This window comes from Rhinichthys klamathensis, unplaced genomic scaffold (assembly GCF_029890125.1).
Source record: "Rhinichthys klamathensis goyatoka isolate OS25496 unplaced genomic scaffold, OSU_Roscu_1.1 h1tg000044l_1, whole genome shotgun sequence".
Taxonomy (NCBI): domain Eukaryota; kingdom Metazoa; phylum Chordata; class Actinopteri; order Cypriniformes; family Leuciscidae; genus Rhinichthys; species Rhinichthys klamathensis.
In genome coordinates, this window is record NW_026606591.1 from 66,950 (window position 1) to 83,208 (window position 16,259).

At 40.6% G+C, this 16,259-nt stretch overlaps 1 protein-coding gene and 1 long non-coding RNA gene across 2 annotated transcripts in view; both read right to left on the reverse strand.

Moving 5' to 3' along the window:
* The window catches only part of LOC130082361 (uncharacterized), a 55,646-nt gene that overhangs the window by 3,212 nt on the left and 36,175 nt on the right, over positions 1 to 16,259 (reverse strand). The window lies entirely within an intron of this gene.
* Positions 1 to 16,259, reverse strand: part of LOC130082357 (protein dachsous-like) — a 49,807-nt gene that overhangs the window by 3,212 nt on the left and 30,336 nt on the right. Inside the window, exons 4-21 of the mRNA XM_056247205.1 lie at positions 13,640 to 13,684; positions 13,442 to 13,531; positions 13,262 to 13,351; positions 12,881 to 12,988; positions 12,498 to 12,611; positions 12,322 to 12,415; positions 12,034 to 12,146; positions 11,763 to 11,936; positions 7,870 to 7,995; positions 7,520 to 7,771; positions 7,324 to 7,422; positions 5,649 to 5,821; positions 5,385 to 5,533; positions 4,920 to 5,227; positions 4,459 to 4,569; positions 3,922 to 4,113; positions 3,699 to 3,790; positions 3,090 to 3,254 (exon numbers count right to left, since the gene is read on the reverse strand). Coding sequence (XP_056103180.1) covers positions 3,090 to 3,254; positions 3,699 to 3,790; positions 3,922 to 4,113; positions 4,459 to 4,569; positions 4,920 to 5,227; positions 5,385 to 5,533; positions 5,649 to 5,821; positions 7,324 to 7,422; positions 7,520 to 7,771; positions 7,870 to 7,995; positions 11,763 to 11,936; positions 12,034 to 12,146; positions 12,322 to 12,415; positions 12,498 to 12,611; positions 12,881 to 12,988; positions 13,262 to 13,351; positions 13,442 to 13,531; positions 13,640 to 13,684 — 2,495 coding nt within the window. The remainder of the gene's footprint in view (positions 1 to 3,089; positions 3,255 to 3,698; positions 3,791 to 3,921; positions 4,114 to 4,458; positions 4,570 to 4,919; positions 5,228 to 5,384; positions 5,534 to 5,648; positions 5,822 to 7,323; positions 7,423 to 7,519; positions 7,772 to 7,869; positions 7,996 to 11,762; positions 11,937 to 12,033; positions 12,147 to 12,321; positions 12,416 to 12,497; positions 12,612 to 12,880; positions 12,989 to 13,261; positions 13,352 to 13,441; positions 13,532 to 13,639; positions 13,685 to 16,259) is intronic.

The window sequence follows — 16,259 nt, forward strand, 5'->3', positions numbered from 1 at the left end:
AGGCCATGAAGGGTGCCCCTTTCGAACCTCTACAGTCTGTGGACCTTAAGTATCTCTCATTGAAAACCGCCTTTCTGGTGGCTATCGCCTCAGTCAAGCTGGTGGGTGACTTACACGCACTTTCTGTTAGTGCGTCGTGCCTTGAGTTTGGGCCTAATGACTCCAAGGTCATCCTCAAACCAAGACATGATTATGTCCCCAAAGTACTTGCCACTCCTTTCAGAGCACAAGTCTCTGTGGATCTGACAGCGAGTCTGACATTCTCTCGTCACAGGCGATTTTTGAGATTCACCTTCGAGGGCCAGGCATATCAATACACAGTCCTACCGTTCGGCCTGTCCCTGGCATCCTGTATATTATGATGTACATGGACGCGGCTCTCGCGCCCCTGAAACTTCAGGGAATGCCAGCTTTGAACTATTTGGACGATTGGCTGATTCTAGCTCGATCTCATTCAGAGCTCATAGAACACAGGACCATATTACTCGAACACCTCGAGAATCTTGGTCTCACAGTCAATTGGGCGAAGAGCCAGGAAATATCCTTTCTGGGCACAGAGCTGAACTCGCTGTCAATGACAGCGCGACTATCGCCAGAGCGCATAATGAACATTGCGGCACTATAGTCCCGCTCAAGAGATTTCAGAAGATGCTGGGCCTCATGGCCTCATCATCATCAGTACTCCAGCTGGGTCTGCTTCGCATGCGCCCACTGCAGTGGTGGCTGAAAGCACGAGTGCCGTCTCAAGCTTGGGCCTCCGATCTGTTTCGCCTCAGGGTCAATCAGAAATGCGTCGCAGCTCTGAAACCTTGGAAGGCGACCGACTGGTACTGGTACCACCGCCTCTTCAATCTGACATTCTCTCTTCGGATCTGACAGCGAGTCTGACGTGAATCTCCTTTGCCTGGTTAGGGCCCTTGGAACGTTCGGCTGCTTTCAGACGGTCAGGACAGCAATTTGTTTCGTTTGGTGGCCGATCTAAAGGTCTAGCTGCCTCGAAACATAGCCTTTCCAGGTGGAAAGTGGACGCTATCTCACTGGCTTATACATCTAAGAGCCTTCGTTGCCCTCTGGGCGTCAGAGCTCATTCCACTAGAGGCATGCCTCTTCATGGGCCTGGTCCAGTGGGATTTCCCTTCACGATATCTGTATGGCGGCAGGCTGGGCCTCTCTGTCTACATTTATAGGGTTCTATAACCTGGAAGTTCCCGCGCTCCAAGCTAGACTGTTGTCAGTTTAGTTTATCTGCTCAGTTCTGCCGGACTCGGTTCCGCGGACTGCAAAGTTTTCAGTTCAGGCAGGCTATTGCCTCCCCTGACTGTTATACCGTGTTAAGCACCCTCTATGCATTTAAGGTAACCACGTTTACCTTATATCATTCTTATTAAGCCCATTCCCAATGTCGGCTTTTTATATCCCCATATCATATGAACTCAGGGCGCTCGCCCTTGGGTCAGTGTTGTGGTAGATTTAGCACGCACGGCGTTTTAAATTGGATTCCCGTAGCGTAAGCTAGCTTACGCAACACGAGAGTACTCTCGTAAGAGAACGTCACGGTTACTAACGTAACCTCGGTTCTCTCTAGAAGAGGGAATGAGTGTTGCGTAACCCTGCCGTGCTTGTGCTACCATCTGGTTTCGCTTCAGTCGATGAAAACCAAGGAGCATCTTATCGAGCTCTGGCTTATATAGGCATAAGCCACGCCCATTCGCCCACTCATTGGTGCTTACGTCACGAGCAGTGCCTCGATAGGTTGCAGCAGTTGCCGCATAGCATCCAATAGGCGCGCGAGCTGCCTCGCCTAGGTCTGCTAGCTGCAGCAAGTGTGTTTTAAATTAATACAAATTATAAGGATAATTTTTGGCTTCAGTATTCTTGAGAAAAGAGGTTTTCCCTCTAAGGTTTTTTTTTCCATAGTCAACTAGCTAGCTATTTATTAGTTATCTAACATTAAAAAAAAAAATTTATTTAATGAGAAAGTCATACGAACCTCAAAGTGTTAACCTGTCACCTCTGACCTTCAACAGCTGTCACAGCTCCTGGTGCAGATGGGATGTGTTGTTGCAGGAACTGATATGCTATAGGCTACTCCTGACTGGTCGAAATCTCATGCTACTTAGGACAAATGTAATGTACAGAAGTAGCTGCACTGCTTAAATACAAAATTAAAGTTTTTGAACGAAAAGATAAGTAAAGTCACTCTGATGACAATTTTTATGTGAAATGTGCATATTTACCCCCAATTGTCATGGTATGGGGAAAATTATTATTTTTTTAAACTTGAAACCAATTTTATTGGATTCCTTGACCCCAAGAATGTACACTTTGACACCAAATTTGTCATTATAGCGATAACAGAAGCAAAGATATGGGCTCTAGAGTATTTTCGGCGCATTGGCGGCCATTTTTGAAAAAAACATGTTTATTTCTGATACAAAGTGTGATCTCACTTGTGTCTTAGGATAAATTTATTTGTATGACCCTAAGGTACTTCCATACCAAAGGAGACCTTTGCATCATGACTTGAAGTCAAAGGCCTATTTTTTGGGCTTAACCTCCCTACTACATAACACTCTCATCCTAATTATAGATGTAACTCAGGCAAGCAGGCCCGAGGGAAATGTGAAGACTAAAGAGTATATGTTTTTGTTAATGCACATAGATAAATTTTTTCATATTTATAGCTTATACTTTTGTTAAAGCACTTACGTAAAGTATTCATAAATATATATATTTTGGATTTGTAAACCTTTATAAATCATAATTCTGAGGAGGAATACTTTTCAAGGTGGATACATATCTGCATATTGATGTTACAAGTTTGTGCAATCATGCAATTGTAGCACTTGTCACATAATTCAAATCCCTTACTGGTATTCTTACACAAACATAATTGGCAAACCAATAGCCTTTTGGGCAGCCAGAGTTCAAATAAAAATGAATGTATTTAGATCTTTTTTTTAGAACTGATTAAAATTATATACTGATTAAAAACTGACTAAAACTTATAGTAAACATGTTACTTATAAATTTGCACATCAGCTTTCACATTAGATCAGTCTGAATAAACTAATATTATTTCAACTTACTCTTTGACCACCGTGGCTTGGATGAGCGCACCACTGGAGTCCATGGCGATGAAACTGATGTAAGTCTTGGCAGTAGATTCTCTAAGAATGGTGCGCATCTCATTCCCATCCTCAGCTCTCACACTGAGGATTTTCACAGTCCAGCCTAAAACTTTCCCCATGGAACTGAGGAAAAAATACACAATGGTGTATAGAACACAAAATACCCCGAGTTAACCGCTCAGTAGAGAAGATGCTTTCTGTAAATAATGGCATATATTTTAGTCTGTTATATACACAAAGTAAATTATGCAGAAGACTTGGAAATACCCAAGTCATATGCACTACTTTTTTATAGTGAATGGGTCTTACTTTTTTGGTCTTAATGAAAAAATAACTAAGAACATTTTTTTTCTGTGTGTTTCAATGAAAACACAGCAGCACACAGGTTCGGAATGCCATGAGGGTGAGTAACATGTTTATATTTATTTTGGGTTAATTAATCCTTAAACATGTTTCCACCACTTACATTCTTATATCAAAAAAACATATTAACACTTCACTTCACAACTGGAAATGCTCTTATTTTTTCTCAATAACATGTTTCAATAACGAACATAGATTACTCACTCTTCCATCTCTGGTATCTTTTTCTCCACTATGTATAAGGGCTGGTTTAGGGAGATTACGCTGTCACGTTGTGCACTTTCTTTCACTTCAATCTGCAGGCAAACATAAGAACGCAATCTTTGGATTGACTACTCTGTTTCACTGTTCTCTCAATCAAGATGCAATTGGTAATTTGAAAGAGTCTTTCAAAAGCAGTCTCTTTTTTATCTCTGTTTCTGCTCACCTGTAGTGTTGTAGTCGTGAACAGCCCATGTTTATCAGTGGCTTTAACCTGAGAGGTGAACAGATTGTCTTTAAAACTGGATGCATCCAGTACGTAGACCTGACCAGTGCTTGCCTCCACATCCAGCAGAGTTGTGGACTCACGCAGGGAATACTGCAGTTCTGAGCTCTCGCCCACATCAGGGTCCCATGCCTGAGGAACACACCACCACATTTCAACCACATTTACTACAAAAACATGGTCAAAAACATGAATCATGGTCTGATCACTTTGAATAATACCAGCATACATCTTCTTAATAAGACCTGTGATTTGCGGAATCATTCATGTTCATAGCACAGATGGCATGGGATGAGCTACAAGGGATGCCGAAATGTATTACTTAGGGTCAAGGGTCTTAACAAATCACTAGCCCCTTAGTATGAGCAATAGCAACAGTAACAGTAATGTTTGCCTTAGTGAACACCACTAATTATAAAATAGATCTGAGTATATCCACTGCATTTATAACTGATGTCTATGCCCACCCACACTCACCTGGACCTTCACTATAGGGAATTTGTATGGAGAGATACTGAAAATCGCTGCTTCATATATTTCAGTGTCAAACACAGGAGCCTCATTCACGTTCTCAACCTGAACGTTGACCTGAAGATTGTGAGAAAAAGAAAGTCAAAAATCTCTGTGCCAGCTTTCTTTAAGAAGAGAAACTTTGCCTTTAACATGCTTGAAGAGTAAGACTTAAGCCAGAAACATACTCTATGTAAGTACAGTATGTGAATGCAAACACTTCTAGAGGCACAAGCCTGTGTCATTGCATTTTGAAATGTGTCAGAATGCAAATGTGATGCAAATTGCATTGCCAGTGTTGCTTTAATGGGGGATAAAGCAAGCATTAACACATTTTATATTTATATTTATAGTACATTATGTATGAACATAAATTGTGCACTTGTGTAGAGTTTGTTTCTGGCCTTAGTTTAAAGTAAGAACAGTACCGTTGTCTCTGCAGTGTTTGGAGGAGTTCTGGAGTCTATGGCTTCTACTGTGAGGATGTACCACTCCTCTTCCTCCTTGTCCAGCGGTCTCAGAGCTTTTATGGTTCCCTCACCATCCACAGAGAAGACATGCTTGTGTGACTTCATGTTATAGCTGACCGTAGCCAGTGGACTTTCTGTTAATGCCTTGACCTTGCCCACTATTGAGGCCTCAGGTTCATTCTCCTTTATCGTGAACTTGTAGGAGGAGCTTTCAAAACTCACACTCTCAACGAGAGAGGCAATTTTGAAGTATATCAAGACTTCAGCTACAGAGAGAAGAAATATGTTAATCTTGACATGTTTATCAGATCAGGTTTGAATATTGAAGAATAAGGTTTAAATAAGAATTGTTTATTTGCTCAAATTATCTGCATTGTTTTAAAACCAGAATCACTAAAGGAATTATGCAAACGAAGCCCAAACCTTCATCAGATTCTGGTGGTGTTCCATGATCTGTCGCTATAGCAGTGAGGGTTAGCAGCGTGTCTTCTGTGACCTCGCTAAGGTCAGAGGTCAAAGTGATGTCTCCTGTGTCAGCATCCAATGCGACTATTGAGGAGCCTTCAGAGAAACTACAGAAAGACAACATTCATGGATCTGTCTTAAAGGAGGGATGTAGGTAAGTGTGTTCATGGTTTATCCTTCATATTATTGATCCTAATGGAAGTTTAGTTAGCTTAAGCTTACCTGTAACTAATTAGCGCGTTGTTTCCAGCATCTTTATCTGTGGCCGAGAGCATCAGCAGCACCTCTCCAACCTTGGCATCTTTAACCAGAATGCTTTTGCTGTAGGTGTCAGAGCTGAAAACTGGAGCGTTGTCATTGACGTCTGTGATACTGACCCTCACTGTGGTGATGTTCTGCAGAAAATGAACCCAAGCAACCCTTTGTATTACAGACCAAAAGTTCATATTTCCAATGTCTAGTATCTAGCCTAAGGATTAGTATCAGATATCCAGAGCTTTGAATATTGACAAAGTGTTGGATCCACAGTGCAACATGTTTGTCAATAGTAGCCTACTTAGTTCATCTGCGCATAATAATAATAATGAAAAAAAACATCTGCCTCTGGTTTGCTATATGTGTCATTTTGGTATGTAACCTTTATTGCTGGGCTTCTCAACCTTTTTTTTTTTCTAATTTTATTTTATTGGGACAGTGCATTTTAATGAACATAACATGGAGTACATGCATGTAAAAATGCCGGATTTTAGCCAAAGGCTAATTTCCATCCTTAGTCCCACGGACTAGGATCATAGAACTCACAAAACATTGCAAAATAAAATTTTAAATCTACAGTCAATTCATAAATTAGCTAAATCCTATATACAATATTCACACAAGACTACATTCAATTTCACAAAACACTCATCCATATACACGTTACAACAAGACAATTTAAAAAAAGGATAAAACATACATACTAGTGTGTGCAGCTTTGATTTGCCCATAGCCATTTTTTTCAGCTGGACTTTAAACGAGCTATATGTGGTACATTCTCTTAGTGTTCGAGGAAGACTGTTCCACAGGTTCCCACCCCGGACAGACAGGACCTCCTCTAAACTAGTAGAGGCTCGTGTGGTCCTTAGAGAAATTTCTTTCGATTTAATGAAGTCCTTCAGAGATGGCGGAGCGAGGGAGTGAAGGACCTTATATATCAGACAGGCCATTTTCAAATTAATCTAATTAATTTTGAAAATCTAATAATCTATGTTTTTTTTAGCACTTGACAGTGGTGGTGGGACAGTGGTTTTTTACCTAATGTTTTTAATGCCTTTTTATATAGACTTTCTATGGTTTTAAGTGTTGTGGGGCAAGCAAGAGACCAAGTTGTCAAACAGTAATCAAAATGAGAAACATTCATCGAATAAAAATATGTTTTAGCAGCACCCATAGTTAAATTATTTCGAATGTGCCAAAAATTTTGAAGATTAAATTTGACAACCTTTGCTACTTTTTTTACTTGACTTTTGAAGCAAAGTGTTGAGTCAAGGACTACCTCAAGGTATTTGAATTCTGAGACCAGGCGAAGATCCTCTCCGTTCAGGAAGAAATTTGCCTACCCCTGTTCTATGTCATCTAGATTATGTGCTACGTTGTGCCTTAAACAAAACCCTAAAAAGTGTTTTAAAAATTTGGTTCCATGATACTTTTGGAACAAGATTTGTATCCTGCCACATATTTACACTGACTTAAATATATTGCATAAAGCCTGATGAACAGATTGGAGCTTGCATTTCAAGATAGTTCTTGTGATTTTTTTCTACACTTGCAATATGCACTTGAAGTCCATGAACAGACTCAAAACTGTATTGAAGTACAAGGTTGCATCAAGGAAATCATACAAATAAAAATAAATTACATTTCCCTGTGGCATCCCATGATCCATAGCAACAATGACCACTTCATACACATCCTGTGTCTCTCGATCCAGCTCCTCGATAGCTAGTAGAGTCCCATCCTAACAATGGGAATGAAATTTTTTTATTTTTTTTTTATTTAAATAAGATCTGAATATCTGAGAATACATTGTCATGTCAATAGGTTCATGTCCTCACCTCTCTGAAGCGGAAGAAATTGCTGTAAGAGAAAGTAGTGATGTTGACACGACCGTTGTCTCCAATGTCAGCGTCTGTGGCTGAGATTTCGCACACCTCTCCAGGTGATGAGGGTGTGTATGCACCTTCCTGAATCTCAATGATCTCTGGGAGAGGAAGGAATTGTGGGTTGTTGTCGTTGACGTCCAGAACAGTGATGATGACCTGAGCTGTGGAGCTTAAACCATCGACAGGCTGGTCTACAGCTACAACCTGAGAAAGACAATGCAAGCATCCCATTCAGAGTGAATAGTCATCCTGAACATATTGTAAATAGCTGGATTTAAGAAATGAATGTGATTGCTTTGTACCTGTATGGTGTAATTGTCTGCAGTTTCTCTATCCAAGGAAGCGTTTCTCTGGAGTGATATTATTCCTTGACTGTTGATAGCGAAGGTACTGTTATCCATTATAAAATTACCTTTAGAGAACCCACCCTAATCGGAGAGAAAACTAAAAAAGGTAAGTACATAAAAAAAAATAAGCTTGACAAAACCTTGCATGGAACTTTACATGATTAATCTGAAGGTTATTTAGATCTTGTGTAGTTTACATACTTGCGCAGTTAGAAGAGATATTCCTTGTATACTACCATGACTAAGCTGTTGCTAAACTGTTTTGAGTAGTTGGTAGGGAATTCTACCAATTTGTTGCTGGGGTAGCTAAGATGTTACTGTGTTTTAAGTTGTTGCTAGAGTGTTCTGGGTAGCTGAGGGTTACTAAGAAAATGCAAATGTGTTCTGAGTAGTTGCTATGTGGTCACCATGCAAGAGTGATGAGTTACCCGTGCATGGAAACGACATTGCAACAACCTAGAACAAGCAGGGTGTTTATAAGAAGGGTGTTGATATGTGGTTGCTAGTGTTTTCTGGTTATTGTTAGGTTGTTGCTAAATTATTTTGAGAGGTTGCAAGGGCATTTCTAGGCAGTTTCTACACAGACAGACTTTGGTGGATGTTGCTTGAATACTATAAGAGTTACATTTGGAAATGCAGAAGTTTAAGGATTATAAAATGGTTAGTTCCTTTTAAGTCGGTCACTCCCAACAGCCAACGGGTCAGTGAACCGACAAATTGGGATCTTGCTTGAGAGACAAATCCACTTCGAGTGTAACTAAATGAGCCAATGCACATTGGCATGCTGGTTTTGCATTCAACGCTCCGCGGGTATAAATACGGAAGCAGATGCATCGCATATTTGCCTTTCTCTTCGGAGCCGAGCGCTACATGTGTTCTGCTTTGCCAAATTCACAGACAAGTGTTCTACTGCGAGTCGACTGCTCTTCCTGGAAGGTGCCTCTCGGTTGGTCTTGGTGTGACGGGGCACTCAGTGGAGAACGTGAACTTCAAAAAGAGCATTTCTAACAGCTGTTTTCACAGCTCTTCAGAGAGGTTGTGCCTTCAAAGAGTTGTGAGAGCACACAGCGGGCTGCACTATTCCCTGCTTGTATGCACAGGTGTGATATCTGTGTCTTTTTAAAGATGTCATTTCGCCCGTGTGTTTGTGGATGCGGTCATCATCTTGCTCCGGTTGATGGTCATGATCACTGCCTCTCGTGTCTGGGTCTTAAGCACATTGAGGGAGCGTTTGTGGATGCGTCATGTTTACATTGTGGGAACATGACCATCGCGTGTTGAAATCAACCTCAAATACATCCTTTGCCTATTCCCTGTTCTAGTTCTGGATGTGGTGGCCACCCGTACTTCACTGTAACCAAGAAAGGTGGTGGGTTACGACCGATCTTGGACCTTTGAGTTTTGAATCGGGTCCTTTACAAGCTCCCGTTCAAAATGTTGACACAGAAACACATTTTCTAATGCCCACGTCCCCAGTGATCGACCTGAAGGAGGCGTACTTTCATGGCTTGATTCTCCCTTGGCACAGACCGTTTCTATCGTTTGTGTTCGAAGGGCGGCCATTTCAGTTCAAAGTCCTCCCCCTTCGGGCTGCCCCTGTCGCCTCGCGTCTTTACGAAGGTCACGGAGGTGGCCATTGTTCCTCTGAGAGAACGTGTTGTTCGCATTCTCATCTACCTCGACGACTGGCGTGTACAGTCAGCGTTGAACTGCTTGAATTCATTCAAAGGCAGGACAGTGGCCCAAATCAAATTATTTCATAGGCTCCTGGGGCATATGGCAGCTGCAGCCACAGTAATGGCGCAGATATGCCGCTACATATGAGGTCGCTTCAACACGGCCACGTTCTGAGATGGGTGTGGCAGAGATCGGCACATGCCGGGTTTCCATTACCCCGTTGCCAAACCTTCTGCCCGTGGTTGGACCCTTCGTTTCTACAGGCAGTAGTTTCCCTAGAACAAGTGTCCAGGCATTCTGTGGTTTTCACGGATGCCTCTGCCACCGGGTGGGGGCCACGTACAACTGGCATGTTGTCTCAGGTCTGTGGACGGGTCCACAACTGCTTTGGCACATCAACTGCCTCGAGTTGCTAGCAGTACGTCTTGCGCTGCACAACCTCAAAGGGCTGCTCCATGGCAAGCATGTACTGGTCTGTAAGGACAGCACTGCAACCGTTGCATTAAACTAATTCTACCGCCAGGGTGGTCTACGTTCCCCTCGCATGATGCAACTTGCCAGCCATCTCCTCCTTTGGAGTCAGAAGCATCTGAGATCGCTTTGTGCAATTCACATCCCAGGCGTGCTCAATCGTCCAGCCGACGAGCTCTCACAACAGCCTGCGCTTCTGGGAGAATGGAGACTTCATCCCCAGGCGGTCCAGCTGATTTGGAAGTGGTTCAGAGATGCACAGGTAGATCTGTTTGCCTCTCCGGACACGTCGCATTGCCAGTTGTTTTACTACCCTGACCAATGGGACCCTCGGCACAGACGCACTGGCCCCCTCTACGAGGCCCCTCTATGTGGTGAAGTGGAACCTATTCGTTGAGTGGTGTTCTTCCCAATGGGGAGACCACTGGAGATGCCCAATCAGGGCTGTGCTTTACTTCACGCAGCATGGGTTGGAGCGAAGGCTGGCTCCCTTCACCCTGAAAGTGTATGTTGCCTTGATTGCCACACATCACAATGCAGTTGATGCCTTGCCCCACCTCTATACCCTCTTGGGATTTGTCTCTAGTGTTCACGGCAAACAGCTGAATTAAAAATCCTGTCGATAAAGACAGTACTCATGAGTACTGTGCCCAAGGTTTTAACCACTCCCTTTTGGGAGCAGGTAGTGCACCTGCAAGCGCTTCACCTGAAGGAGGCAGACCCAGCCCTAGCTTTGCTCTGTCCCGTCCGTGCTTAATGCCTGTACATGGACCAAACACAGCTTATGCAGGGCGCTGAAATTTGCCGTTTTGCAAGATCCCAATTCAGCGGTTCACTGACCCGACGTGTAGCCTCCATTCCCTCCTTCAGGGAACGAGGGTTACATACGTAACCGAGACATTTTACCTGCAACCATCCTTAGCAAAATTAACAATAAATATAGTTCCATGTGTTATGTATTTCAGCTAAATTATTTGTTTATTATTTATGTAATGAATTATGAGGGACCTCTGCTACTGTTATGTTACCTTTCATTTTGAGGCCACGCCCTTCCTGCTGTCAGGAAGAGTCTTCTCTTATGGGAGATATGTTGATGTGTGCGCATGTCTGTGTCAAAGCCCACAGTTTCCGAAGTGCGGAGGTAACATGACTGTATTTAATAGTTTTCCGTTTCATGTATTTTTACTGTATGTCCATCAATTTACACTGTTATGACGTCTCAAACTCGCATTGTGCAGCGAATCGGTCTGTTTTAAACTAATTCTTTTTTCTCATGCTGAGAGATAAGCAGATATGTGTATGAGAAGATATCATATATGGTGTTTAAAAAAGGATAGCAGATGTGAACTATTTTCGGTTTATATTTGAGCTCCACAAGATGAGGCATGTTATGACATTCTCTTGCCATTTACTGTCACGGAAGTGTAAGTGGAAAGATAACATTTAATGAATTTACTTTTAAAAAGTAACATTTAATATGTACATTTTTGGTTTTAATATTTCAATTGTGTGGTAACCTTTTTTATAAAAGCAATAAGGTAATCGAGGACGGGCTGTATTGTGAATAAGTCACGGCTGAAGGTATTGTAGGCAGGAGGCCAACGCCCTTCCGCCGTGACTTATTCACAATACAGCAGCCTCGAATCTCTCAATAATTATATTACTTTACAAACAGACAGTGATGTTTTCAGGAACTGTACCTGGTCTAGATCAGTGACTTTAATCTGAAGCACCAACTGATCCTGTAATGAATTTTCCAGAATAGATACGGTGTACTCATCCTGGTCAAATTTTGGAGGGTTGTCATTCACATCCTCAATGGTGACGGACACCACAGCGTTAGCCGTCTTACTGGCATCATCCTGCTGAGTTGCCTATTTAAAAGGAAATCATGAATAGAAAATATAATCTCTTCCGATTCATAACATCAACCTAATGGTTTTCATGAATGTCTTCAGAAACGTCTGATACCTGAATGTGAACAGTTATCTGGTCGATTTCCTCTCTGTCTAGTGCTGTTTTCACAGAGATGACTCCACTGTTTTGATCGATGTCAAAGTTGCTCTGATATTCATTTGGAAGGACTGGAACAGAAATGTGGATATTTGCTGTGTTATTATCAGAAACTTAATATAGAATATGAGTACACGTATTTATTCAAATAGAAGTGTATTATTAGGTGTCTAAAGTGCTTTTGGAAATATAAATTTTGGAAACAGGTGGAGGTTTTTTATATTAGGACTTTTATATTAATAGCACCTGATTTTATGCTGTAAACTACAGGCTCGTTGATGCCCGTGTCGCCATCTTGAGCTTTTATGGCCTCAGGAGTGACTTCTGAAAACTGTCCTACCTGTGCATGGACAGAAAAGACATGAAGGGTTTCATTTGTTTGGTCAGACATGCGTTTAATTATTGATCATGACATCATTTACCTGATTTTCCTCAATGGATGCCTTGTAGAGACTGTGATCAAAATAAGGGTTTAGATTGTCAAAATCTTCAACTGTTATTGTAACTGTTGTGGTGTCACTGAGTTCTCCTATATCCTGCAAAAAACAAACAAACAAAAAAACAGTGTTTTATTACAAATGTTTATTCAAAAATGAAAATTGTGTAATTTGAGTCATCTACTTTCATGGAAAAAGCAGCTTGGACATTCTGCTTAATATTTGCTTTTGTGTTCTACGAGTGATTACACAGTGACAAAGTTTGTGTGAACTATTCCTTTAAAGAATAAACTAACAAAGCAATTCTATGGAGTTTAGTGATCAAAGTAATCTGGAGGTTAGTCGGATGTCAGAGAGTTTGTCTTTACTTTAGCTTGCACGGTGAAGATGTGCTGTTGAGCATTGTTGTAGTTCAGACGTTGTTTCAGCCTGATGTTTCCGTCACTTCTCACTTCAAAATCATCTGGTGCTGGAGGCTGTTAGTGAAGATGAGGTGATGAATTCAAATGTAATTCATGGACACAAGCTGTGCTACTGACTAATTAAATATATTATTTAGTTTCCTTTCCTTAAAAAGAATTTGCATGAATACAAATTATTAAAAAACCCATGAGATTAGGTATGATACATACTTTAATTGATTGACAGTCCTGTTGAAAATGTAATCTAGTGCCTGATACCAGTAATGCGGTTTTGTGGAAGCCTAGTATGATATTATATAAAAAATATGGGAATCATTCATGACTCACCAGTATAGAATATGTAATATTGCTGTTTTCTGGAGAAACATCTGCATCTTCCGCTATAACCCTGAGCACATCTGAACCCACAGCTGTCGTCTGGAGCAAAAGACACAGTTTACAAAGAGATGTGAGTCTCTGAGTGACCAAACACACTTCTGCTGTTTAAAGATGTGACATTACACACACCTCTGACACTGTGGCGCTGTATGTTTTACTCTGGAAGATCGGAGGATTGTCATTGACATCCTGAACTTTTAACGTCCTGATGTTTTTCAGCTGAAATGGAAAATGTAGACTTTATAGTGAAGGTTTATGTGCTGAATCTTTATTTCTATAATACTTTGTCTTATTGAATAATTTAATAATGTTATTGTTTAAACTTACCAACGGGTTTGGGCAAGTGAGTGAATAATACAAAACCCCTCCTGACTAGAAGAAATAAAACACACAAAGAGACATGTGGCACTTCATTTCTTTATGAATTTAAAAAATAAAATCGAATACAATTAACTTAAGCTTAAATCCCATTGAAGATATTAAAATTGAAAAAATAGATATATATACTGTAAATAAGGGAATGTGTAGTTGTTGCTTTAAGGAGGTATTTCTACCTGATTCTACCTATAAATTCTAATTTTGTTGTTGTGACCTAATTCAATCAGGTTTATGTAACATAAAACAAGGGAATACTGTTTTAACTTAACTGAGTTACATTGATCTAATATACAATTTCCAATAAAGCTCAGGACGGACACATTTTGACACATACGACTACACCAGACCTATAGAGGGCAGTATAGAGTACTGACACCTGTCTTTACTAAGTGGTTGATTATATACATTGTGTATAATGATGAATGACACGACTTGATTGAAAGTTAAGCCTCTGTAAATTAATTTTAAAATTAGATTGGACAAACAAAAATGTAATAAATAATGTAAATTAAACTAAATTAAATTGTATGTAAAGAAATGGTAATGAATATTTTTTAGTGTATTTACATGGTGGAAAAGGACTTTCATCATATAAAAGAAAAAAGATTATATCAAACTTAAGTAATTTTACTTAGCTGGAGAAATCAGGTTATATCTGCTATGCTACAGTAAAATCTTATTTTTCAAGAATAATCAGTAATCTTAAATAATTTATTTCATTTCAACAAAAACAATTTTTGTAGATGTTACCACATGAAGTACATATTCGAAGTTGAACTGACAAAACATTTTAACATTTTTTTTCAGTGTAAATGTGGATCAGTGAGGGACAAACCTCCTTTAGTGCATCAGCATCCAGTGGTTTGACGGTTCGCACCGTATGGGTTGAGTCTTCATTAGAGTAAATCAGCTCCAGATATGTTACACCAATGGGAAAGAGGTATGACTCCAGCACCAGACGATCATCAGGTCCAATATTAGTGATAATCTCTACAACTCCTGAAGGCCAGATCAGATACATATTCTGACACACAATCTAAACATAAATGCTAGATAATGCCAGAATTGTTCTTGCATTGCTACTCTTTATATTCACATGCAATTTTAAATGACTACAGAGGGTTTTTTTTTTAAAATCAAATATCAATTATTTTTACTGTTTGGGAGTAACTAGTTACATGTAACTGAGTTACGTAATTTAATTACAAAATACCGGTAAATGTAACTGTGATCGGTTACAGTTACTGAAACAAAATGTGTAATTAAATTACAGTTACTTAAGAAAATGTTTACGATTTCAAAGGGGTTTATATCTGAATATGTTCTGTCAAAAGCTAGGATATGTTGAATTATATTAATTTGTTGCGTTGCCTGTTTTTGATATGCATGTCTCTTGCTTTAAGGCTGTTTAGTAAAGTGATGCTATTCTGATGCTTTTGATTGGTTCGTTAGGCTTTATTCTGTCCAGGGCCGTCCATAAGGGGGGATAAAGGGGAACGTTTTCTGGGGCCCAGCCGCTAGGGGGGGCCCATGCAGTCCAGCAATAATTATGTTCATCCTAAATATAAGCAAAGGTTACCATATTTTATTTTTAACCAAAATAGCACCATTTATTGTAGAAAATGAGAAAAAAATGCATTTTATTTAATGTTGCTTGAGTAAAATGTAGCCTGTGTCATAATGAAACACCCCTCTCTCCTGAAAATGGTCTGAGTATGCTAATTTTTGTTGTACGTAACGCAAAGTCAAAACGCCAGTGCTTCGCGCCAGTTCGCGGTCAGCAGCGCAAGTGAGTGACACACGATGGAGTGCGCGAATTGACGCGGTAAGACCATAGACAGTAAAAGAAAAAGTAAGACATATTGCTCACCACCTCCCCAGTGTGATTGAAGCAATCGATTGCCTGAAATCGTCCTGTAAATTATCTAATGAGGCCTTATCAGGACGAATATTTCATGTCATTTACAGCAGTTGTCATGTGAACTGTCCGGCTAAAACTATTCCAACATATCGAAGATAGGATGGAATTTGCTTCTGCACTGCAGAGTGGCAGCCTTATGGTGTGTTCACACCGAACGCGAATAGAGCGTCAAATACGCGTCTAGTTAGACGCTTGAATCTTCCACTCAAGTTCAAATTTTTCAACTTGTGCGGAAGACGTTCGCGGCAAACGCGTCGCCCAATTCGCGTCATTCGCGACGCCCGGCGCGAATGATGCGTCTATTCGCGTCTTTGCATTGACTTTGTATGTAATCTACTCGCGCAAATAATTAAATTCGCGTTCGGTGTGAACACACCATTATAATCAGATTCAGCAGCGCGTTCTTCATCTTCAATCCACAGCTGCGCCGAGCAGAGAGCACGTCGTCAGAAACAGAGGACAGGGTGTGTGTGTTCGTGTGTGTGTGTTAATCTGATCCTCATTGGTCTGTCACTGCTCGTCAATGTCAGAATATTTGAGATGACCAATCAAATCAATCAAAGTAGGCGGGCTTTATGTTCACAGACGCTGCTGAGCGCGAATTTTAACAGTGTGACTCGACGCGTACGGTCAAGTGCGAGATGAGAT